General features: G+C 43.5%; 1 protein-coding gene across 2 annotated transcripts in view; it reads left to right on the forward strand.

The window, feature by feature from the left end:
* The window catches only part of LOC115169440 (MAM domain-containing glycosylphosphatidylinositol anchor protein 2), a 345934-nt gene that overhangs the window by 183572 nt on the left and 134998 nt on the right, over positions 1–27364 (forward strand). For both annotated transcript variants that reach the window (XM_029725099.1, XM_029725179.1), the window contains exons 4-6: positions 17848–18044; positions 24109–24241; positions 26440–26709. In XM_029725099.1, coding sequence (XP_029580959.1) covers positions 17848–18044; positions 24109–24241; positions 26440–26709 — 600 coding nt within the window. The remainder of the gene's footprint in view (positions 1–17847; positions 18045–24108; positions 24242–26439; positions 26710–27364) is intronic.

A 27364-nucleotide genomic window follows, 5' to 3' on the forward strand; every position in this document is an offset into this window, starting at 1 on the left:
GCCGGTTCCATCACAAAAGTCTATATGAAAAACAATTACCTCATTTAGAAGGCTAAAATCACATTTAATCATATAGGTTTTACAACATTTAGATGTAACTCTGACATATACATTGTGAAAGCTCTTGAGAAAGTTCCTGCAAGGTATTTACGACCTTCATGAAACTGGAGAGGGGGGACTTGCAACCTTTGGTTAGCCGGCACCTTTGATCTCCATCCAGGAGGGCAAGTCATGACAGGCCCTTGTCAAAAGTAGTGCACTGTACAGGAAATAGGGTGCCATTTGGAATGTACATGCTGTCTACTTCCTGAATATTCAATGTAATGCCAGTGACATTTTCATCCTGGAGCAGAATGCCAGTCCTATATCAGCCCAGGGGGTTTCAGAAGGCTTCCTTTATGGTTGTAGCCCAGACTGGAGCTGGGTTAAACCACACATTATGTGGCGTGGTAATCATAAAATGTACATCTATAATGCAACAGCAGTCATGTTTTCATTACCATAATTACTATCCAGATCCACACACATTTCACATAGCTCATCACTCAGCTTTCTGTCTCTCTCTCACTCTCTCTCTCTCTCTTTCTGAATGTCAAGGGCTGGAGACACTCAGACACTCGTTTTCTCCCTACTTAGCATTCTGCCTCTCTCTCTCTCTCACCTCCCTCCCCCTCTCTCCATCTCTCCCCCTCCCTCTCTCCCCCCTCCCCCCCCCCTCTCTCTAGACTGTGGAAGAGGTGTGTGTTAGACTTCCTCTCGCTCATTTACTTTACTTTGCACAAACACACACACACACACTTCACTCGCCTTCCCATTACTCCCATATTTGAAAGAGATGGGCTATTCTCCTTCTCCCTGACAGGCAGCGTTGAGGATGGTGGCAGACATAATTTACTAGAACCAATATCTGCTGTCGTGGAGAATGATATTCAGTTTACAGAATGAGACAGAGATATCTCTTTCACACAGGCGCCACCATTGGAATGACATGTGTGGATGTTTGTTCTCCCTCCTCCCTTACGCAATCAAATCAAATCAAATATTATTTGTTACATGCACCGAGTACAGGCGTAGTAGACCTTACCATGAAATGCTTACTTACAAGCCTTTAACCAACAATGCATTTCACGAAATAGAGTTAAGAAAACATTTACTAAATAAACTAAAGTAAAAAAATCGGATCAAAAAGTAACACAAGAAAATTACATAACAATAACGAGGCTATATACAGGGGTTCCCTGTAGCAAGTCAATGTGCGGGGGATACAGGTTAGTCGAGGTCATTTGTAAAGTGACTATGCACAGTGTTGTATAGACCAGCCGTCTATTCCAGATAGATATAGCTAGTTCTTACAGAGTCTAACTATGTACCAGGAGATAGAGGTCACCACATAACACTGACAGCTGCAGAGAGACAGAGGGAAACGAAATACTATATGTAATATTGTGCACAGTAAATGGCTTGGTGGATATAGGTATTTCATAAAGGACCTGGGTAGGAGAGAGGGTGATGTATCTCACAAATAGATGTTATTCATCTATATAACTTTATGAATGAGTAATGGAACATAATGACCTCATAAACCGTGTGCATTTCATTTTTCTGTATCATCGCTTATTTTATGTTCACATTCTCAATGTTGTGAAAGGAAATGTATGTAACAACATTCAGCCTGAATATATTGGTTTCCATTTTGCCTACACTTCTCTTGCATTGCTGTAATGTTCTAATGAATATCTTATCTGATACATTCAACCTTTTTTGTGTTTGAGTCTCTCCGAGCGGTTTTCATTTGCAACAGCTATCAGCGTCAGTTAGTCCCATCCGTTCGCTCCAACACACCTTGAACAGACACTTAGTCTGGTTGTTGCTCAGGTTACAGTTTCACCAGTCAGTCTTAATGTCTCAAATCATCCATCTACCCTGTTCAGAGAGACACGTCGCTTTGCGGCCGCCAGAACCTCTTTTCCACCATTTTTTTCTTACAATTTATTAAAGAAGACTAGCTAGTCACTTTTAGGAGCTGCTTTTAGGTCTTATTGTAAAAGGAAGAGAGAGAGAGAGAGGGGGGAGGGATGCCCACTGATACTTCTCGCCCACGACTCTCTCTCTCAACCATACACCAAAATAGCCCCTCGCATGGAGAGCAGAGGATGCTCTGCCAACACACTGAGGGAATGATTACAGAAGACAGCCAATGGATTCGCCATCTCATTAACCCGACATCTGGATGCCTGCAATTTGCTACTTCCCCCCATTCCCCCTCCTTTATCCTTCCCTTTCTCTTAGCAGAGAACGAAAGCAAATTCCTTATCTTTGACATAATGGGACTATTTCTACCCGTAGATGGATAAACACAACAGTGTTAGGGAGTTTGGCAATGTGGCATTGTAATCAAGCTGGGACAATGATTACTGCCACGGCAACTGGGTGAAATGAATCCACAGCCCTCTGACACGATGGGCTGACGGACTCAAAGCCTCATGGGTGCTGATCATTCTCTCTATGTCTCTTTATCTCTCTCTGTTCGCTCCCTCTCTTTCTCTCTCTCTCTTTCTCTCTCTATATCTCTCTCCCTTCCAAATAACTGGCGTAGATTATGTGAAGAGAGGGAGGGAGGGAGATAGCTAGTGAGGGAAGAAGAGGTGCTGAGGAAGAGAAAGAGATGGGGAGATAGAGAGTGTCGTTGGGAGAGAGAGGAGGGGTTGGGATAGAGAGGAAGGTGTTGGGAGAGATGTATGTGTATCTTGGGGAGAATGGACACATTTCCATATCATAAAACTCATGTCGTATACAGTGCCAATGTTCATGATTACTATGTTTCATGTACAGTTACAAGATGACATGGCGTCATACCCTGGGTTGTTCTGAAAAGATTGAGCCTGTTTGTCTATTATGAAGAAACTTTCCCACAGCACAAGCACCTGAATGCACTCAGGGCTCCTTTCTATGTGCACCAAAATGATGATCTGTTTCCCTGAATTGCATTGTGAAAGCCTAACACTGTCAAATCGTATTTTATAACAGCCAGTCATTTTGGCAATAGATCAAGCTTTTAAATGATGGCCACCTCACTCAGATTGCAATTTGGAATGGACCATTTTTGAATTGCCTTAACAACAGCAGTAATTGTGTGAGGGCGGGGATGCAGGGCTGTGTTCCAAACAAAACAACTCCAAGTGTGATGCTCTAGTTGTAAAGAGGTGTGTCCACTTGGAGACACCAGTTAGTCCTCTCACTCAAATCCTTTTTCAAGGAATATTCTTATTATCATGTTACCTTATGTATCCAAAGTATTTTCAGATTTTGTTATCAACAAATGCGGCAGAAAGTACAGAAAATGTCAAATGCACAGTGTAATGTTTGGATTCAGTCTTGTGTGAACTGTTGTTTCCTCACCTTTTGGTCTAATCATTTCCCCATAATCTCCAAACTTTTCCCTTTCAATTTCTATCATGGTTATGCAAATGCATTTCATATTTCTTCTGTACAAAACGTTTACATTTAGCCCTATCCACGTAGGCAAATTCCCCCGAGTCTAAAGGGATAACATTCTCCATGCTGCCTTTCTGAAGAAGAGTTTGTATGACTCACTTGTCATGTCTGATGTACAGTGCTTGAGTAAACGATATGACATGACCCCTCTTTCTCTCTATCTCTCTCTTTCTCTCTTTCTCTCTTTTTCTCTTTCTCTCTCTCTGTCTATGTCTCTCTCTCTGTGTGAGACCTGTGACATCTCTCCCTCTGTTCCTGTTTCTTTCCCTCTTGCTCTTGCTCTTTCTCTCTGTCTGTCCCTCTATTCCTGTCTCTCTCTCTCTTTCTCTCCCTTTCCCTTGCTCTGTCGCTCTCTGTCTTTGTCCCTTTTGCTCTCTCTTCTTCTCTCTTGCTCTTGTGTCTGAAACGTGAAGAACTCAACGTTTTGACTCGCTGGTCATGACTGAATGATTGGTGGGAGTGAGAGAGGCCAGTGACGTAAAAAGGTTTAACTTGCTGCCACAGAGCGTTGAGCTGTATATGGACATATTCACTTGCCTGCGAACCACCCGTTAAACCTTCAATTGCAAACCCTAACAAATCTGTAGCAGAGCCAGTACCACGGAGTACACACACACACACACACACACCTCCTGCGGGCCCTGTAGGTTAAGCTTTACAACCATCAGAGTGTGACTCCTGAAGGTAATTGCGGTGTAGTTGACATGCCCCAATCAGGTTCTGCATTCAGAGACACGTGCTCCTTTCTTCCTCCATTGAGTGAATCGGGCAGAGAGAAGGGAAGAGCTGGAGATAAGATGTGGGATTCATACTAAGATACAGTACACACACATGCAAGCGAGCATGCGCACACACACGCACATGAATACACTCCCAGATACTCACACATGCACGCACACACACATACATACACATCATCCTACCGTCTCCATAATAAATCAGTGTATTTATTTAGAGCAGTCTGCTCCTCCAAAATGAATCCAGTCAAACGCTCTGTCTGTAATGGAATGACGCACACAAACAAACACAACACACTGTAACGTGTCTGTGTGTGTATGCCTATGTTTGGGTGTGTGTGTGCTTGTGTGTTTGTGTGTGTGTGAGGAGGGGGGGGGGGGGCAGCGTGCTCCCTGGTTAGGCCCTGGTCCTGCGGTATAGCCCAGAGGGGGACAGGACGATGCTGGGAGTCTGATTTAGAGCCAATGAATCCATCGATTAACATTTCCAATTCAATGCCTCATATTGTTTCTTTACGGTTAGCGGTGGAATGAAAATAGTTGTACAAAATGAGATTAGAGCTCAGTCGCTGCCTTCTTCATATGCACAAAAGGTCATCTGTCATCGTTTAGGAGTTTTTAGCATGAGGGCATATCTTGCAATGTTTTTTTCTTCATCATTTCCATTTAAATTGCCTGTTTGCGTTGAGAACTGATTGCATCTCAGAGAGAGATGAGAGGGGAAATGGACTAATCCCCTTATAGTTTCTTTGAGTGTGCAAATTGACATAATCTTAAAAAGGCGAGAATTAACATGCTAAAAGACAGTCAGAGTTATGATGAACACCCATTGCCAATGCTTAATTCGTCAGGCGATTAAGATGATTAACTTTGAATCCATTTAATCAACCACGAGCACTTTGCTCAAATAGCAAACTGTTAGGCAGACAGGGAAAACTTCTCTCTGATGTGTTGAGAAAAAGAGACATTATTTAACTGAGCTCCCATTAGGGACAAGAGGGCAACTAAATATTATCTTAAGGAGTGATGGCATCAGTGATGGGTTTGCAGAGGATTTTAGGGATTCTTTCTGTCTCCTACAGGACTTTCACTTTGAAGGCTATGCATGCTACATCAGTGATTAGGAAAGGCAATGTGCCCTTGGGGAGGGTGTGTGTGTGTGTGTGTGTGTGTGTGTGTGTGTGTGTGTGTGTGTGTGTGTGTGTGTGTGTGTGTGTGTGTGTGTGTGTGTGTGTGTTGATGCTTGAGTGGGGGCCTTTGAGGTTTTCCCATGAGCAGTCAGTGTGTGACATGTACCTGTGATTTGAGTCACTGTGTAGTTATCCTCTATGGGCTAGGTGGCACCAAATCGTCCCACCTACGTAACAGCCAGTTGAATCCTGTGGCGCGATTTTCAAAACGTTTGAAATGCTATTACTTCAATTTCTCAAACATATGACTATTTTACAGCTATTTAAAGACAAGACTCTCGTTAATCTAACCACACTGTCCAATTTCAAAAAGGCTTTACAACGAAAGCAAAACATTAGATTATGTCAGCAGAGTACCCAGCCAGAAATAATCAGACACCCATTTTTCAAGCTAGCATATAATGTCACAAAAACCCAAACCACAGCTAAATGCAGCACTAACCTTTGATGATCTTCATCAGATGACACACCTAGGACATTATGTTATACAATACATGCATGTCTGTTCAATCAAGTTCATATTTATATCAAAAAACAGCTTTTTACATTAGCATGTGACGTTCAGAAAAAGCATACCCCCCGCAAACTTCCGGGGAATTTACTAACAATTTACTAAATTACTCACGATAAACGTTCACAAAAAGCATAACAATTATTTTAAGAATTATAGATACAGAACTCCTCTATGCACTCGATATGTCCGATTTTAAAATAGCTTTTCGGATGAAGCACATTTTGCAATATTCTAAGTACATAGCCCAGCCATCACGGGCTAGCTATTTAGACACCCGGCAAGTTTAGCCTTCATCAAAATCATATTTCCTATAAGAGAAATGGTCTTACCTGTCTTTCCTGTTCTTCGTCAGAATGCACTCCCAGGACTTCTACTTCAATAACAAATGTAGGTTTGGTCCCAAATAATCCATCGTTATGTTCCATCAGCGACGTTTTGTTCGTGCGTTCTAGACACTATCAGAATGGTAAATCACGGTCGTGCGCATGGCGCAGAACGTGACAAAAAAATTCTAAATATTCCATTACCGTACTTCGAAGCATGTCAACCGCTGTTTAAAATCAATTTTTATGCAATTTATCTCGTAGAAAAGCGATAATATTCCGACCGGGAATCTGCCTGTCTGTAAACAGGGGGAAAAACCGAAAGACGGGGGCGGGGCAGGTCACGCGCCTTTGTCCTCTGATAGACCACTTAGCAAAAGCTCTCGTGTGTTTCAGCCAGGGCTTTGAATTACGTCATTCAGGTTTTTCCCGGGCTCTGAGACCCCATTGGAGACGTGGGAAGTGTCACGTAACAGCAGAGATCCTGAGTTTTTGGAAGAGATGTCAAAGAAAGCAAACAGGCCACTTCCTGTAAAGGAATCTCTCAGGTTTTTGCCTGCCAAATGAGTTCTGTTATACTCACAGACACCATTAAAACAGTTTTAGAAACTTTAGGGTGTTTTCTATCCATATATAATAAGTATATGCATATTCTAGTTACTGGGTAGGATTAGTAACCAGATTAAATCGGGTACGTTTTTTATCCGGCCGTGTAAATACTGCCCCCTAGCCCCAACAGGATTTATCCTACTTTCTCCAGCATTCCACGTACAGTCAATAACATAATAGAAAAGGTCTATGTACAGTGTGTGCAAATGTAGTATGATTAGGGAGATAAGGCAATAACTAGGCCATAGAGGCGAAATAATTACCATTTAGCATTAACACTGGAGTGAAAGATGTGCAGATGATGATGTGCAAGTAGAGATACTAGGGTGCAAAAGAGCAAAAAAAATAACAATATGGGATGAGGTAGTTGGGTCTGCTATTTACAGATGGGCTGTGTACAGGTACAGTGATTGGTATGCTGCTCTGACAGCTGATGCTTAAAGTTAGAGAGGGAGATATATGTCTCCAGCTTCAGTGATTTTAGGTAGTATTGTCAGTTTTACGAGGGTATGTTTGGCAGCATGAGTGAAGGAGGCTTTGTAGCGAAATACGAAGCCGATTCTATATTTAACTTTGGATTGTAGATGCTAAATGTGAGTCTGGAAGGAGAGTTTACAGTCTAACCAGACACCTAGGTATTTGTAGTTGTCCACATATTCTAAGTCAGAACCGTCCAGAGTAGTGATGCTAGTCGGGCAGGCAGGTGCGGGTAGCAATTGGTTGAAGAGCATGCATTTAGTTTTACTAGCATTTAAAAACAGTTGGAGGCCACGGAAGGAGTGTTGTGTGGTATTGAAGCTCGTTTGGAGGTTTGTTAACACAGTGTCCATAGAAGGGCCAGATGTATACAGAATGGTGTCGTCTGCGTAGAGGTGGATCAGGGAATCACCAGCAGCAAGAGTGACATCATTGATATATACAGAGAAAAGAGTCGGCCCGAGAATTGAACCCTGTGTCACCCCCATAGAGACTGCCAGAGGTCCGGACAACAGGCCCTCCGATTTGACACACTGAACTCTATCAGAGAAGTAGTTTGTGAACCAGGCGAGGCAGTCATTTGAGATACCAATGCTATTGAGTCTCCCAATAAGAATGTGGTGATTGACAGAGTCGAAAGCCTTGACCAGGTCGATGAAGACAGCTGCACAGTACTGTCTTTTATCGATGGTGGTTATTGATTCGTTTAGGCCCTTGAGAGTGGCTGAGGTGCACTCATGACCAGCTCGGAAACCAGATTGCATAGTGGAGAAGGTGCGGTGGTGTCGTGTCTTTGGGCATCATTAACTTGAAGACATGTTTATCAAATAACTCTCTGTAATTATTATTACGCGATTAACCACTCTCATCATCACTCAATATCTAGGTTTACCTCCACTGTACTCACATCCTACCATACCCTTGTCTGTACATTATGCCCTGAATCTATTCTACCATGCCCAGAAATCTGCAACTTTTATTATCTGTCCCCAATGCACTAGACAACCAGTTCTTATAGCCTTTAACCGTACCCTTATCCTACTCCTCCTCTGTTCCTCTGGTGATGTAGAGGTTAACCCAGGCCCTGTATCCCCCAGCACCACACCTATTCCCAAGGTGCTCTCATGACTTCTGTGTCCATAAAAGCCTTAGTTTCATGCATGTTAACATCAGAAGCCTCCTCCCTAAGTGTGTTTTATTCATTGCTTTAGCGCATGCCGCCAACCCTGATGTCCTAGCCGTGTCTGAATCCTGACTTAGGAAGGCCACCAAAAATTCAGAAATTTCTATCCCCAACTACAACATTTTCCGACAAGATAAAACTGCCAAAAGGGGCGGAGTTGTGATCCATTGCAGAGATAGCCTGCAGAGTACTGTCATACTATCCAGGTCTGTGCCCAAACAATTTGAGTTTCTACTTTTAAAAATACACCTTTCCAAAAATAAGTCTCTCACCGTTGCTGCTTCTTATAGACCCCCCTCAGCCCCCAGCTGTGCCCTGGACACCATATGTGAATTGATTGCCCCCCGTCTGTCTTCAGAGTTTGTGCTGTTAGGTGACCTAAACTGGGATATGCTTAGTGCCCCGGCCGTCCTACAGTTTAAGCTAGATGCCCTCAATCTCACAAAAATTATCAACTGTAATTAACTGTAATTAACTAGGAGGTCGGGGCACCAAGGAAAATATTCAGATTACACAGTTATAATTTTCCTAATATAACTGTCAGATATTATAACATTATATATTATATTTTAAGATCTGATCTATCATCTTCTTGTTTTAATGATGTGTTATTACCTCGCGTCAGTCTCATTCCAAACGTCGTAAATTGTTGTTATCTGCATGAACCCAGTCTTCACTAAGTCATCCATACATCAATTGTCTTAAAATCATTTATTTACTAAACTAAGTAATTCACAGAAAGCATACAAAACAGTAGGTATTGTTACAAAGAAATAGTGGAGGATTGTGCCCTAGTGGGCTAAACCGGCATGGCGGCTTGTTAAACGAACAAGGGGGTTGGGGGCAGCGGAGAAGGCACAACAGAGTTGATAAATATTAACAATTGATATGCTAATCCTTTGCACATGAACGCTCACTCATTCGGGAACAATTGCAATCAATATATATTTACGCTCAGTGTGTCGTCGGGATCCTTGTTGGAGAGTTTGGTTCTGTTGAAGGGTTTTGTCCGCATTCTCTCTCTCTCAGTTAGAATGGATCTTTCAAAGCGACATTTGTTCATGTTGTTATAGAATGGATGTTTTGTCGGTCTTCGCGTTCAATGATACCGAATTTCTAGCTGCAGACTAGAAATTAATATCAAAGACTTGTTATTATTCTGTCGGTATCGATAGCCTAAAAGTTTAACCACGTGGTATTGTTAAAGTTCAGTAGAGGGATGCATGGTCAAACCTATTGGCCAACTCGTAATGGAGTGGAGGCCTGGTCTGAAGAAAGAAATTATGGGTGGGGCTTATATACTGAACGTAGAAAAGGCTGTCACATGACGCATTGTCCTGTCTGTGTCCTTGGGGGCGTGCCGATGACTTAGTTAAGCTTTGAACAGACATACAATTCTCTCCCATTAACATAAGTACATTGCATCTCAACATATTCCAAATAGCTTTATCCTTATTCATAAATTTTATACAACCATTAGATGTAAGTCTCATCGCTGAGGCTAGTATATAAACCTTAGTATGGTAATATGGCCATATTGTCTCTCAGGAGTTTTCATAAAATTGTACCAAACGGACCAGTTCATAGCTGGATTCTTCACCGATCTTTTATACCTTCTCCAGAACATAAATGTCGTTCGGTTCTCCAATTCTGTGAGGTGGAAGAATCCTTTGTTCTCTCCATGAAAACACTCTGTCTCTTTATACTGTGGCCATGAGGCAGGACATTCTCCTTTGGAATTTCACAACCCCTCTCACCACAGCAGCCTGGGTAGGGGGAGGTAGGTAGGGGAATGGTGCATAGAAAAGGCCTGGTTCAGAGGGAGATGGTGCAGAAGTAGGGGGATGGTACAGGGGGAGGGGGTCAACTGTGCTCGCTGTACTCAAAGAGGGCAATGTCATGACAGTGAGATTCAAAATGGTCGGTGATCTGTTTGTTAATTTGGCTTTCGAAGATTTTAGAAAAGCAGGGCAGGTCTGTAACAGTTTGGGTCTAGAGTGTTTCCCCCTTTGAAGAGGGGGATGACCGTGGCAGCTTTCCAATCTTTGAGGATCTCAGACAATACGAAAGAGAGGTTGAACAGGCTAGTAATAGGGGTTGTAACAATTGCGGCAGATAATTTTAGAAAGAGAGGGTCCAGATTGTCTAGCCCAGCTGATTGGTAGGGTTCCAGATTTTGCAGCTCTTTCAGAACATCAGCTGTCTGGATTTGGGTGAATGAGAAGTGGGGGGTCTTGGGCAAGTTTCTGCGGAAGGTACAGAGCTGTTGGCCAGGGTAAGGGTAGCCAGGTGGAAAGCATGACCCGCTGTAGAAAAATGCTTATTGAAATTATCGATTATCATTGATTTATCGGTGGTGACAGTGTTTCCTAGCCTCAATGCAGTGGGCAGCTGAGAGAAGGTGCTCTTGTTCTCCATGGACTTTACAGTGTCCCAAAACATTATGTAATTAGTGCTACAGGATGCAAATTTCTGTTTGAAAAAGCTAGCCTTAGCTTTCCTAACTCTCTGTGTATATTGGTTCCTGACTGCCCTGAAAAGTTGCATTTTGCGGGGGCTATTCGATGCTAATGCAGTACGCCACAGGATGTTTTTGTCCTGGTCAAGGACAGTCAAGTCTGGGGTAAACCAAGGGCTATATCTGTTCTTAGTTCTACATTTTTGAATGGGGCATGCTTATTTAGGATGGAAATCACTTTTAAAGAGCAACCAGACATCCTCTACTGACGGGATGAGGTCAATATCCTTCCAGGGTTCCAGGCCAGGTCAATTAGAAAGGCCTGCTCATTGAAGTGTTTAAGGGAGCATTTGACAGTGATGAGGGGTGGTTGTTTGACCGCAGACCCATTACGGACGCAGGCAATGAGGCAGTGATCACTGAGATCCTGGTTGAAGACAGCAGAGGTGTATTTAGAGGGCAAGTTGGTCAGGATGATATCTATGAGAGTGCCCATGGTTTCGGATTTAGGATTGTACCTGATAGGTTCCTTGATAATTTTTGTGAGATTGAGGGCATCTAGCTTAAACTGTAGGACGGCCGGGGCACTAAGCATATCCCAGTTTAGGTCACCTAACAGCACGAACTCTGAAGACAGATGGGGGGCAATCAATTCACATATGGTGTCCAGGGCACAGCTGGGGGCCGAAGGGGGTCTATAAGAAGCAGCAACGGTGAGATACTTATTTTTGGAAAGGTGTATTTTTAAAAGTAGAAACTCAAATTGTTTGGGCACAGACCTGGATAGTATGACCGTACTCTGCAGGCTATCTCTGCAGTGGATCACAACTCCGCCCCTTTTGGCAGTTTTATCTTGTCGGAAAATGTTGTAGTTGGGGATAGAAATGTCTGAAGTTTTGGTGGCCTTCCTAAGTCAGGATTCAGACACGGGAAGGACATCACGGTTGGCGGCATGTGCTAAAGCAGTGAATAAAACAAACTTAGGGAGGAGGCTTCTAATGTTAACATGCATGAAACTAAGGCTTTTATGGTTACAGAAGTCAACAAATGAGAGCACCTTGGGAATAGGTGTGGTGCTGGAGGATACAGGGCCTGGGTTAACCTCTACATCACCAGAGGAACAGAGGAGGAGTATGATAAGGGTACAGCTAAAGGCTATAAGAACTGGTTGTCTAGTGTGTTGGGGACAGATAATTAAAGGAGCAGATTTCTGGGCGTGGTAGAATAGATTCAGGGCATAATGTACAGACAAGGGTATTGTAGGATGTGAGTACAGTGGAGGTAAACCTAGATATTGAGTGATGATGAGTGGTTGCGTCTCTGGAGGCACCAGTTAAGCCAGGTGAGGTCTCTGCATGTATGTGAGGGTGCGACAAAAGAGCTATCTAAGGCATTTAGGGTGGGGCTGGGGGCTCTACAGTGAAATAAAACAATACTAACTAACCTAAACATTAGTAGACAAGGCATATTGACATTAGGGCGAGGCATGTGTAGCCGAGTGATCATAGGGTCCAAAGACCAGCAATAGGTGAGTCAGGGAGCCGTTCGGTAGTCGCTACTACGCTAGGTGAGCTGGAGACACAGCGATTCAGAAAGCTTGCGGGCCGTGGCCAGCAGATGGGTCTTCGGCGACGTCGCAACAGAAAAGCCTGTTGAAACCACCTCGGACGATTACGTCAGCAGACCAGCCGTGATGGATTGGCGGAGCTCCGTGTCGGCAATAAAGGGTCCAGGCCAATTGGCAAAATAGGTATTGTAGCCCAAGAATTAGCTTGTAGACCTCTTCGGCTAGCAGGGTAATGGGCCTAGCTTGAGGCCAGCTCAAAGCTAACTGGTGCTTGCTTCGGGACAGAGGCATTAGTCAGGAGTAGCCAATCGGATTGCAGCTAGCTAGCTGCTATGATCCGGTGCAATGGTCCAGAGCTTGCGGTAGGAATTCGGAGGTAGAAAAAAAGCAGTTCAACATGCTCTGGGTTGATATTGCGCTGTGCAAACTAGCAGGTATTGACCGAGCTGAGGCTGGCTGGTGTCCGAGTTATGGCAGTGGCTAACTGACTACTGGCTAGTAGCTAGTTAGCTGGCTAATAGCAGATCTGTACCACATTGGGTGAGGCGGGTTACAGGAGAGTATATTCAGTCCGTAGATGGAAAGTGAGATTAAAATATATACAAAATATTTACGAAAAAAATTGAGGAAAACGATTATTTACACTGGACAAGACAAAAGACACATCCGACTGCTACGCCATATTGGAATAAGTACATGTCAATTACAGAGGCTTTGAACTAAGTGTGACCTTTGAACTTTTCACCATTATTACTACACTTGACACGTACATGCGACTTCTGTTATCAGAATACAAAGATCTCATTGAAAAGAAGGGTTGCATTGTGGTCTGATTGTGTTCAAATCTGGTTGACCACTTCAGGAGCTGGTCAGGGACGCATTGTGTGCAGATTTCTCCTCAGTCTGGACTGTAATCAGGCAACATAAAGAGCATACAGTAGGCGACGTCATCAGCACTCGGCCCACAAGTCTCCAGAAAACGTTTGTTTTTGTGAGCGAAAGACACTTTTTTCATTAAACGTTGGAGAAAATACGTTCCTAGCGTGTGAGGAACGTGTTTGCTGGCTTTAAAAATGCTAGCCAGCTAGCCTAATTAGAAAAACTGTGTTTTATTTGTCTAGAGTTATGCTAACCTGTTTGCAAGCGCTTTAGCTTTACTAGCTAGCTGGCTAGTTACAGAGTTTAGCTGGTTAATTAGCTACAGTAGTTTGCTACAGCCATCAAGATGTTGTTGTATTATTATTGAAAGTTTGCTGGATCGACTGCCCCTGAGCAAGGCAGTTAACCCACTGTTCGCCGGGCACCGAAGACGTGGATTTCAATTACGGCAGCCCCCCGCACCTCTGATTCAGAGGGGTTGGGTTAAATGCGGAACACACATTTCAGTTGCAGGCATTCAGTTGTACAACTGACTAGGTATCCCCCTTTCCCTTTCCCTATCAGATGTAGCCTGTTCCACCATTTGCAGAATGCATTCAGGTATTTTAATCTAGCGGGGAAAAGGGAATCCGGACACACTCTGGACACGGTAGACACATTAAAATGTAGGTGTAGACGCATGACATATTCAGAATTCCATGATCAGACTACAACAACTGCATGAACTGTCAATCAAATTGTTTGTTTCACATGTAAGAAAACTCCACGTGAAAATCTCATTTTCACATGTAGAATTGCAAGTTCACATGCGGTGGTGAAATTGTGTTATTCTCCTCACATGTGAAAAGGTGGTGTTAACATGTTGCAGTAGCAATTTTTACATATGAAATTGTTAATTCTGTAATGCCATTCTGTAAAAAGTAAACTTAGCCTACCTGAGTATAACAATTCAAGTGCGTTCAAAATAATTATTTCTTATTTCTGAGACATCTATTTGGAGTGTTACCGTTGCAGGCTCACGCCTTTCTTCTTCATATGTTGGTCAGTGACCGTTGGAAGAAGCCCAGTGAAAAGAACAGAGAAGCTAGAGCTCCGTGTCTCCTTATTTACCCTGTTAAACATGTTAAAAGTAATGCTGTCAGAGTTAATCATTAATCAGTTTAGTGAACTCAAGTTCACTTTTTTTCCTTTTTTTTACATTATCTGAAAGTGTTAAAAATTCACAGAAAACATAAAAAATACATAATCTATACAGCTAAAAACAACAATGCGATGTCAAAACAAGGTGACTTTGAGGTTAAAGAAAATGTGTTTATCAATTTACCAGATTTTGCTAACTGTTACTTTGGACAAAATCAAGATGTAAATATTCTTGTAATGCTTTTTGTATAAAAAATCTTAAATTACAGCTCAATTTGAGCAAATTATGAATTTAAAATGAATTGTGATTAATCAAAGCAAATCATGCGATTAACTCGATTGAAATGTTTTATCGTTTGACAGCCCTAGTTGACCTTAAAATTTGAAAATGCACATGTGAAAGTGTAGCGGACATGGGTCGGTCATATTTGCTCATGGTCACGTGATGATGTAGCCCCACCTGCGACTACAAAATTTGTATTTTCACTCTTGTTCGTATAGTCAAGACATTGCCTACTCCCATTGGAGAATCTGGTTCTAATCCTGACAGTTACAAAAGCATACGTGAAACATTGGGAAATCAGATGTGTATGAGTAATGTGAAAAGTCAGTGTGACGCTTCACACAACTATGTTTTTCCCCACGTGGAAGTTTTCACGTGATTTGTTCAACGTGAAAAATATGTGTGAAACATCACACGTATCCAAAAGTGTCTGACTATATATATATATATATATATATATATACTGCTCAAAAAAATAAAGGGAACACTTAAACAACACATCCTGGATCTGAATGAAATAAATAATCTTATTAAATACTTTATTCTTTACATAGTTGAATGTGCTGACAACAAAATCACACAAAAATAATCAATGGAAATCCAATTTATCAACCCATGGAGGTCTGGATTTGGAGTCACACTCAAAATTAAAGTGGAAAACCACACTACAGGCTGATCCAACTTTCATGTAATGTCCTTAAAACAAGTCAAAATGAGGCTCAGTAGTGTGTGTGGCCTCCACGTGCCTGTATAACCTCCCTACAACGCCTTGGCATACTCCTGATGAGGTGGCGGATGGTCTCCTGAGGGATCTCCTCCCAGACCTGGACTAAAGCATCCGCCAACTCCTGGACAGTCTGTGGTGCAACGTGGTGTTGATGGATGGAGCGAGACATGATGACCCAGATGTGCTCAATTGGATTCAGGTCTGGGGAACGGGCGGGCCAGTCCATAGCATCAATGCCTTCCTCTTGCAGGAACTGCTGACACACTCCAGCCACATGAGGTCTAGCATTGTCTTGCATTAGGAGGAACCCAGGGCCAATCGCACCAGCATATGGTCTCACAATGGGTCTGTGGATCTCATCTCGATACCTAATGGCAGTCAGGCTACCTCTGGCGAGCACATGGAGGGCTGTGCGGCCCCCCCAAAGAAATGCCACCCACACCATGACTGACTCACTGCCAAACCGGTCATGCTGGAGGATGTTGCAGGCAGCAGAATGTTCTCCACGGCGTCTACAGACTCTGTCACGTCTGTCACGTGCTCAGTGTGAACCTGCTTTCATCTGTGAAGAACACAGGGCGCCAGTGGCGAATTTGCCAATCTTGGTGTTCTCTGGCAAATGCCAAACGTCCTGCACGGTGTTGGGCTGTAAGCACAACCCCCACCTGTGGACGTCGGGCCCTCATACCACCCTCATGGAGTCTGTTTCTGACCGTTTGAGCAGACACATGCACATTTGTGGCCTGCTGGAGGTCATTTTGCAGGACTCTGGCAGTGCTCCTCCTGCTCCTCCTTGCACAAAGGCGGAGGTAGCGGTCCTGCTGCTGGGTTGTTGCCCTCCTACGGCCTCCTCCACGTCTCCTGATGTACTGGCCTGTCTCCTGGTAGCGCCTCCATGCTCTGGACACTACGCTGACAGACACAGCAAACCTTCTTGCCACGGCTCGCATTGATGTGCCATACTGGATGAGCTGCACTACCTGAGCCACTTGTGTGGGTTGTAGACTCCGTCTCATGCTACCACTAGAGTGAAAGCACCGCCAGCATTCAAAAGTGACCAAAACATCAGCCAGGAAGCATAGGAACTGAGAAGTGGTCTGTGGTCCCCACCTGCAGAACCACTCCTTTATTGGGGGTGTCTTGCTAATTGCCTATAATTTCCACCTGTTGTCTATTCCATTTGCACAACAGCATGTGAAATTTATTGTCAATCAGTGTTGCTTCCTAAGTGGACAGTTTCACAGAAGTGTGATTGACTTGGAGTTACATTGTGTTGTTTAAGTGTTCCCTTTATTTTTTTGAGCAGTGTGTATATATATATATATATATATATATATATATATATATATATATATATATATATATATACTACAGTTCAAATGTTTGGTGTCATTTAGAAATGTCCTTGTTTTTGAAAGGAAAGCACATTTGTCAATTTAAAATAACATCAAATTGATCAGAAATACAGTGTAGACATTGTTAATGTTGTAAATGACTACTGTAGCTGGAAATGACAGATTTTTTATGGAATATCTACATAGGCGTTGAGTATCTGGCGCATCAGCATTTGTGGGTTCGATTACAGGCTCAAAATGGCCAGAAACAAAGACATTTCTTCTGAAACTCATCAGTCTACTCTTATTCTGAGAAATTAAGGCTATTCAATGCGAGAAATTGCCAAGTAACTGAAGATCTCGTACAACGCTGTGTACTACTCCCTTCACAGAACAGTGTAAACTGTCTCTAACCAGAATAGAAAGATGAGTGGGAGGCCCCGGTGCACAACTGAGCAAGAGGACAAGAACATTAGAGTGTCTAGTTTGAGAAACAGACGCCTCACAAGTCCTCAACTGGCAGCTTCATTAAATAGTACCCGCAAAATGGTGAAGAGGCAACACCGGGATGCTGGCCTTCTAGGCAGAGTTCCCCTGTCCAGTGTGTGTGTTCTTTTGCCCATCTTAATCTTTTCATTTACAACATTAACAATGTGTATACTGTATTTCTGATCAATTTGATGTCATTTTAATGGACAAAAAAAATGTGCTTTTCTTTCAAAAACAAGGACATTTCTAAGTGACCCCAAACTTTTGAACTGTAGTGAATTTCTTTTTCACGTGGTGTTGATCATCGATAATGCAAATGTCTTATTGGTTAGGTAGCCATTCAATTGAGCTCTCAATGGATTCATTACTTGCCCGATGTATTTATTGATTGATTGATCAATAGATTGTCCTCTCCTCTTCCCCTGTTCCTCTCTGTCTCCAGTCCTGGATGACCCTGTAGTGACGGTGCACCAGAGTGTAGGAGAGGCCAAAGAGCAGTTCTACTATGAGAGGACGGTGTTCCTGCGCTGCATGGCTAACTCCAACCCCCCTGTCCGCTACAGCTGGCACCGAGGACGAGATGTCCTCTCACAGGGCTCTGACAAGGGAGTGGAGATCTACGAACCATTCTTCACACAGGTAAGAATGAGACAATATACTATAGACCTAATGTCTATAGGTAAGTCTTTAGAGCAGGGTATATGGAGACATCTCAGTACTTTACACTCTGGATGGGTATAGATGGGTCTATAGGGCGGGGTATGTAGAGACATCTCAGTAATTTACACTCTGGATGGGGAGATATGTATTTAAATAAATAAGGGTGTGCCCAGAGACTGCGAGTCTGAGGTAGCTGGCTGCCCTTCTGAGCCTCCTGTTCCCTCGTCTTCTTCTCCTCTCCCAGCCTACCTCTTTTTTTCCCTCCTCTTCTGTCCTCTTCTCTCTTATTCCTTTCTCTCTCTCTCCCCTCCTCTCCTCTTCTCTTTCTTCTTTCCTCTCCTCCCCCAGCCCATGTCTTATTTTTCCTCCTGCTCTGTCCTGATCCCTCCTCCTCTCTTGTCTTCCCTCCTCTTCCCTTCAGTCCATCTCTTCTCCAATTCCCTCCTCTCATCCTACTTTCCCAAGCCCACTTTCCTTTCGTCTCTCTTCTCCTCTCCCAGCCAACCTCTTGTTTTCCCTCCACCTCTGTCCTCTTCTCTATTTTCCCTCAGCCCACCAAGCATTTGGACAGAGCAGGGGTAGCATTTCAAACCCAGCATGGGAATATGCCCTTGGTAATTAGCCAAGAAGTGACCCGCTTTCATTGAGGGCTTCCTCCTCCTCTCTCCTCTCTCCTCCCCCCTCCTCTCCTCCTCTTCTTCCATGGAATGCATTATTCCCCCTGGTGGGCAGAAGAATAACAGGAAGATCAGGAGATATGTTTGAAGCCACCACATTTGTTTTCCCATTGCTAAATGCCAGATTACCGTTTCTCTCTGGCGGAGGTTAGGAGGAGAGGAGAGAGGGATGGTGTTATCAAAATCAAGTTATTCGTCACATGCTTTGTTAACAACAGGTCTAGACTAACAGTGAAATGCTTACGGGCCCTTCCCAACAATGCAGATAGATATAAAATAGAGAAATAATAGAAAGTAAAACACATAACAATAAAACTATGACTAAATACACAATGAGTAACGATAACTTGGCTATATACACGGGGTACCAGTACTGAGTTGATGTGCAGGGGTTCAAGGTAATTGAGTTATATATGTACATATAACTAAGAAGAAAGTGACAGATAATAAACAGTAGCAGCAGCATATGATGAGTAAAAAAAGTTGACTCGTCACATACACTTTGTGTAGTCCACGATCAGCTCCTGCCAGTTCTCTGACCTCCTCCTTATAGGCTGTCTGATCGTCGTTGGTGATGAAGCCTACCGTCATGTCGTTGGTAAACTTAATGATGGTGTTGAAGTCGTGCACGGCCACACAGATGTAGGTGAACATGGATTACAGGAGGGGACTTAGCTCTCACTCCTGAGGGGCCACCATGTTGAGGGTCAGTGTGGTGGATGTGTTGTTGCCTACGCTCGAAACCTGGAGGCGGCCCATCAGGAAGTCGAGGATCCAGTTGCAGAGGGAGGTGCTCAGTCCATTAGCTTAGTGAAGAGCTTGGAGGGCACTATGGTGTTGAACGCTGAGCTGTAGTCAATGAACAGCATTCTCACATAGGTGTTCCCCTTCTCCAGGTGGGAAAGGGCAGTGTGGAGTGCAGAAGACGCAATAGAGATTGCGTCTTCTGTGGATCTGTTGGAGCGTTATGCGAATGGGTCCAGGGTGTCTGGGATGATGGTGTTGATGTGAGCGATGACCAGCCTTACAATGCATTTCATAGCTACAGATATGCGTGATACAGGGCGATAGTCATTTGGACAGGTTACCTTGGCTTTTGAGGCACAGGGATTATGGTGGTCTGCTTGAAACAGACTCGGTCAGGGAGAGGTTGAAAATGTCAGTGAAGACACTTGCCAGCAGGTCAGCACATGCTCTGTGTACGCATCCTGGTAATCCGTTTGTCCCTGTGGCCTTGTGATTGTTAACCTGTTTTAAAGGCTTTACTCAAATCGGATAAGGAGAGCGTGATCAAACAGCTGGTGCTATCATGCATGGTTCAGTGTTGCTTGTCTGGAAGCGAGCATAGAAGCCATTTAGCTCGTCTGGTAGGCTTACATCACTGGGCAACTCGTGGTTGGGTTTCCCTTTGTAATCCGTGATAGTTTGCAAGCCCTGCCACATCCGACGAGTGTCAGAGTCGTTGTAGTAGGATTTGATCTTTGTCCTGTATGGACACAATTGACGCTTTGCTTGTTTGATGGTTTGTCGGAGGGCGTAGCGGGATTATAAGTGTCCGGATTAATGTCCCGCTCCTGGATAGTGGCAGCTCTAGCTTTTAGCTCGGTGCGGATGTTGCCTGTAATTCATGGCTTCTGGTTGGGATATGTATGTTAGGTCACTGTGGGGACCAAGTTGTCGATTCATTTATTAATGAAGCCGGTAACTAATGTGATAAATCTCAATGCTATCAGATGAATCCTGGAACATATTCCAGTCTGTGCTAGCGAAACAGTCCTGTATTTTAGCATCTGCTTCGTCGGGCCACTTCAGTAATGAGTGTGTCAATGGTACTTCCTGCTTGAGTTTTTGCTGGTACGCAGGAATCAGGAGAATACATTTTTTCACCTATATTTAAACAGATAGGCCAGTTGAGAACAAGTTCTCATTTACAACTGCGACCTGGCCAAGATAAAGCAAAGCAGTGCGACAAAAACAACACAGAGTTACACATAAACAAATGTACAGTCAATAACACAATAAAAAAATCTATGTACAGTGTGTGCAAATGTAGAAGATTAGGGAGGTAAGGCAATAAATATGCCAAAGAGGCGAAATAATTACAATTTAGCATTAACACTGGAGTGATAGATGTGCAGATGATGATGTGCAAGTAGAGATACTGGGGTGCAAAAGAGCAAGAAGATAAATCAAAATATGGGGATGAGGTAGTTGGGTGTGCTATTTACAGATGAGCTGTGTACAGGTACAGTGATTGGTAAGCTGCTCTGACAGCTGATGCTTAAAGTTAGAGAGGGAGATATGTCTCCAGCTTCAGTGATTTTTGCAATTCGTTCCAGTCATTGGCAGCAGAGAACTTGAAGGAAAGGTGGCCAAAGGAAGTGTTGGCTTTGGGGATGACCAGTGAAATATACCTGCTGGAGCGAGTGCTATAGGTGGGTGTTGCTATGGTGACCATTGAGCCGAGATAACGCTGGGCTTTACATAGCAAAGACTTATAGATGACCTGGAGCCAGTGGGTTTGGCGCCGAATATGTATCAAGGGCCAGCCAACGAGAGCATACAGGTCGCAGTGGTGGGTAGTATATGGGGCTTTTGTGAGAAAACCGATGGCACTGTGATAGACTACATCCAGTTTGCTGAGTAGAGTGTTGGAGTCTATCTTATAAACGACATTGCCTAAGTCAAGGATCGGTAGGATAGTCAGTTTTACGAGGGTACGTTTGGCAGCATGAGTGAAGGAGGCTTTGTTGAGAAATAGGACGCCTATTCTAGATTTCATTTTGGTTTGGAGCATTTAAAAGCAGTTGGAGGCCACAGAAGGAGTGTTGTATGGCATTGAAGCTCATTTGGAGGTTTGTTAACACAGTGTCCAATGAAGGGCTAGATGTATACAGAATGGTGTCGTCTGCGTAGAGGTGGATCAGGGAATCAGCAGCAGCAAGAGCGATATCATTGATATATACAGAGAAAAGAATCGGCCCGAGAATTGAACCCTGTGGCAGCCCCATAGAGACTGCCAGAGGTCCGGACAACAGGCCCTCCGATTTGACCCACTGAACTCTATCTGAGAAGTAGTTTGTGAACCAGGCGAAGCAGTCATTTGAGAAACCAAGGCTATTGAGTCTGCCGATAAGAATGCGATGATTGACAGAGTCGAAAGCCTTTGCCAGGTCGATGAAGACGGCTGCACATAACTGTATTTTATCGATGACGGTTATGATATCGTTTAGGACCTTGAGCGTGGCTGAGGTGCACCCATGACCAGGTCGGAAACCAAATTGCATAGTGGAGAAGGTACAGTGGGATTCCAAATGGTCGGTGATCTGTTTGTTAACTTGGCTTTCGAAGATTTTAGAAAGGCAGGGCAGGATGGATATAGATCTATAACAGGGTCTAGAGTGTCTCCCCCTTTGAAGAGGGGGATGACCGCGGCAGCTTTTCAATCTTTGGGGATCTCAGACGAAAGAGAGGTTGAACAGGCTAGTAATAGGGGTTGCAACAATTTTAGAAAAAGAGGGTCCAGATTGTCTAGAATGAAGTTATGGTCAGATTTGCCTAGTGGAGGGCGAGGGAGAGCTTTGTAGGCATTTCTGCGTGTGGAGTAAAGGTGATCAATAGGTTTTTTTTGCCTTTAGTTGCAGGTGACATGCTGGTAGAATTTCAGTTTCCCTGCAATAAAATCACCGGCTTCTAGGAGCACCTAGAATGGATGAGCATTTTCTTGTTTTCTTATGGCCCTATACAGCTCGTTGAGTGTTTGTGGTGGTAAATAGACAGCTATGGAAAATATAGATAAAAACTATTTTGGTAAATAGTATTGGCTACAGCTTATTCTAACTCAGGCAAGCAGAACATTGAGACTACCTTAATATTATAGATTAGGAGTGGAGGGAGAGAGCAATGATGTAAGAGGTGGAGAGGAGTGAAGGATGGTGCTGACTTATGTTGAGAGGTAATTTTAGAACGATGAGACCAGGTCTTGTTGACATCGCCGTTGAAGCTTTACTGGTATGGGTGTGTTGATCACACAGCTGTGTGTCTATGCATCCAGACCAACAATGCATCCAGACTCTTCATCCTTCATTCATCTATCCATATACCCTTATAAGGCCATCCCCAACACCCTTTCATTCCTTCATTAATTCCTTCATCCATCTCTCTGATTTACAGCCCCTCTATCTCTCTCTATCCTTTCCCATTCTTACCCACCTTTATCCCTCTTGTCATTGTTCCCTCCAATCTGTTACATCTCTCACACAAGCCTTATTCTTTCATCCTTCCAAATGTATTTTCTATATCTCCATTCTTTTCTGCCCACATTTTATCGTCTAACCTCTCTCATATCCTCGTCCATCCCACCCCCTATGTTCCTTCCTCCAACCACCCTCATCCCTCTCTCCCTCCCTTCCTCCTCCCCCTTGTCTTCCAAATTGATTTTTATTCCAATGTGTCTCCCACTGTTTTAAACTGGCCTCTGAATCATCATCCCGCCAGACACATCTTCCACTATCAGCCAAAACCAGAGAGAAGGAGGAGGTAAAGCAACTGCAGCCACAGACTGAGTCCATCCCTCCGTTCCTAATCAAATACAATTAACATCTGAATGCCATGCAGTAGACTGATGATCATTGGGGAGAATGAAAGAGATGAGCGATTAGAGTTTGTGGGGACTGTGATTGTGGTTCGTGAGGACTATGATTACGGCTTGTGAGGACTGATGTGCCAGGCTGACTGAAGTCCTAATCTGACCCCCTGGTGGAGAGGAAGAAGATCAAAGACTCTCATCACATCCCATCACAGGGCTCTAGCTGGGCCTGTCTGGAGTCACAGTCTCTGTCTGTCAGGCTACTGTGTGGTGTTGGTGGAGGAGTCAACAGACACACATTGAAATTGAACAACCTCCTAGTGAGGCTGTCCGATGTTGAGTGATGTAGCGGTGAAGACCACGTTGTGTGATCCGTGGTGTCATCTGCACAGTGGTTTCGCAACAGATTAAATAAGGGTAACTGTGATTTGTATTATGACTTGTTTTACAGTAAAGTTCATGAACTATGCTACATTTGGAAACATGCAGATCTGTTCCTGGTTCCGTGATTTACAGTAAATGTGAATGGCATAGGGTTGCAACATTCCAGAAACTGTCCCAAGGTTTTCCAGGTTTTTGAGAAATCCTGGTTTGTAAGATTATCAGAATCAGAGGGGAGGGAATCATCCAACTTGGAATCATCCAACCGCAATTTCTGAAAAATGTAAAAGCCCTAAATGAAGTGGAGATACTTCATGAACAGTGTTTATTATTGTATTCATTCTATTCACACACATTTTCACACTAGTGTTATTCTGATTGTGTATCTGAGCTGCAGGGGGAGACGAAGATCTTGAAGCTGAAGAACCTTCGTCCTCAAGACTATGCCAACTACAGCTGCATCGCTTCCGTTAGGAACGTCTGTGGCATTTCCGACCGAAACATTGTCTTCAAACTCACCAACAAGACAGGTCAGTCTTCAAACTCACCAACAAGACAGAGTTGATGTTTTTAATTTTACAATTTAAAACACAATAAAACCCCAAATGTGGATTCAATGTATAAAAACATTTGTTGAGGATAACAGAAAAAAGTGAAATAATTATTTCCATTGTGGTCCTCTTCAAAAAAATCTAACATGTTACACATTCACCTCTAAAAGCTGAATTCTAGTAAACATCACATGGACAAAATAATTAAACAACTGTGCAAAGACTAAAACATACCACACTTCAATAGTCCTCCTGATAACAGTGGTGTCTCTCCTTGGGAATAGCTTGCAGACCTAGCCGGCCAGCATCCTACACTGTCCAAACATAAACAAATATAATATTGTCTAAAACTCACTAACAAGATGGGTTAGTCTTCAAACTCACTAATAAGAGGGGGTTAGTCTTCAAACTCACTAACAAGAAGGGGTTAGTCTTCAAACTCACTAATAAGAGGGAGTTAGTCTTCAAACTCACGAACAATGCAGGTTAGTAGCTTCAAACTTAAAGCCGATGTATGGTCAATCTGATTTCTGCAGTGGCCGTACAGCATTTACGCAATGCGGCCTCCACAGAAGTCAGAGCATTCATACTTCTTGCACTTCGGGGAGCTGTCATACGCATCCAATAAATTGGTCTGCACCACCTATAAGGCACCACTTGTAGTGATTCAGGGCTAATCTCAATAGCCAGCCAGCTAATTACAAGCAATTGGCAAAACAAAAAGACAAGTGCTTGACATAGAAGCACAGCCAAGATTGCATGACGTAAAAAGACAGCACCATTTTCCCACCTGCATCTCCGCTTCAACCCTTAATTTAATTGTTTTGCTTTATGAGTTTGTCCCGCAACTGCCTCCACTTCTTGTGGCAAGCTTCCACTTCCATAGATGAGGTAAAGAGGTCAATAGAATTAGACCAAAACAATGAAATGCCATGGAAACGTTTTGGGGAATGATCCCGTGAAGGAAAGATCCTCCTCTTTGACCGTCAGCAAAATTAGCCTACATTTAGGCTATGTGTATTTTACACTTTGCTGAGGTAAATATCTGAGTACAATACTTGTATTGATGTCAACCCCAATACATGTTTGTCATCATCACCAATCAACTGCATTACAGTTGAAAACGACTTTGACTACCACCACCGATTTCTGTATGTTAGCTATGCTACCAGCTTATACGAACAGGAGTTAGCATTTAGCTGTCACTTCTAAATCTGAAAAGGGACAACTTCTAAACGTTATGCAGTGAAAACATCCAAATATATCCAAATCAGACTTTAGTAAGCACATTGTGGGACTGTCACAATACCTTTTTACCACATCTATCCCCATTACCTCCCCAACCTCTTTCCAGGAGTTCAAACTCATTTTCGCATCCCTACATGAGGTATCATCAAGATGTTTATGTTTGCAAACTTGTTCTGATAGCCTTTCATCAAGGTTCTCCATGTTTGTTGTGAAGGAAGTCATCAAATATGTCAGTTGGTGTTTATACAGGATGTACATCCCCCACCTACCATTAACCAATTATGTCAGTGCAGAGCTATACGGTGCTATGCAGAGCCCTTTGCATTGTTAAAAAATTTGGGAGGCGTACAGCATTACAGTAAGGAGCTTGATTTGGCCTCCGAAGGCTCTGCAATTGCACCACACCCTTCGTATGGCTCCTCGGCACTGCATTGCCGGATCAAGCATAAATCATGTTTACCAACAATACAGGTCACTCTCCAAACTCACCAACAAGACAGATTCGTCTCCAAACTCACCAACAAGACAGGTTAGTCTCCAAACTCACCAACAAGACAGGTTAGTCTCCAAACTCACCAACAGGACAGGTTAGTCTCCAAACTCACCAACAAGACAGGTTAGTCTCCAAACTCACCAACAAGACAGATTCGTCTCCAAACTCACCAACAAGACAGGTTAGTCTCCAAACTCACCAACAAGACAGATTCGTCTCCAAACTCACCAACAGGACAGGTTAGTCTCCAAACTCACCAACAAGACAGGTTAGTCTCCAAACACACCAACAAGACAGGTTAGTCTCCAAACTCACCAACAAGACAGAATTGTCTTCAAACTCACCAACAAGACAGGTTGGTCTTCGATCTCACCAACAAGACATGCACCATAAAGTCTATAAGAAAACACCAAACCTCTAACCTCTTCCTCTCCAGTGTCTCCGTCCATCAAGCTGCTAGTGGAGGACCCCATCGTGGTGAACCCTGGCCAGACGGTGTCCCTGGTATGTATCACTACGGGTGGGGAGCCCAAACCAACGCTGAGCTGGGTCAGCAGCTCCGACAGGCTGCCTGAGAAAAGTGTGGTAAAGGGTGGAACACTCACCCTGCCGGCCATCACCTCAGACGAGGCTGGTGTATACAGCTGTGTGGCCACTAACAACGTGGGCAACCCGGCCAAGAAGTCTACCACGATAGTGGTCAGAGGTGAGAGGGAGGGAGGGAGGGAGGGAGGGAGGGAGGGAGGGAGGGAGGGAGGGAGGGAGGATCAGGGCTGGGTGTTGGTATAGGACTAACATACAATATAAAGTAGAATCCTTAGAACATCACGGTCAACCATGTCAAGAGGTTCCAACGTCTTGGTGTAATGACATGGACTGTGACGGACTGACAGATGCAAGGTCAGACATTTGAGTCCCACTCAGGCTACTCATGGGCTATATCTGTTTTTTTGGGGGGGGGGCAACTTTTTATTCCGTTTTGTCATTTTTCTTTTTCAGAGAGGGTGTTACAGGTACAAAACAAAACAATCTAATAAATTCATACAAAGATATACCAAACCCATTCCCCCCCAAATAATAACTGTATCCACTGGTTAAATGGGAGAAAGTGTGGTGGATGCCATCTAAGAGCCAACATCTTTTTTTTGCGGCAGTGCTGCCAGCAGTAATCTTCTCTGATTGAGAGATTCAAGGAGCTATCATCATTAAGTAACATAATAGATGGAAAGCATTGCATATTTAAATTCATGCACCTCTAAATTAATTTGTAACTTTTCTTATCAGATTTTCACCGTTCAAATGACAGGAATGGTTTCTACAGTATGTTACTACGATGTTACGTTACCAACACACACACACAC

The sequence above is a fragment of the Salmo trutta genome, chromosome 1 (genome assembly GCF_901001165.1).
Source record: "Salmo trutta chromosome 1, fSalTru1.1, whole genome shotgun sequence".
Lineage (NCBI taxonomy): Eukaryota > Metazoa > Chordata > Actinopteri > Salmoniformes > Salmonidae > Salmo > Salmo trutta.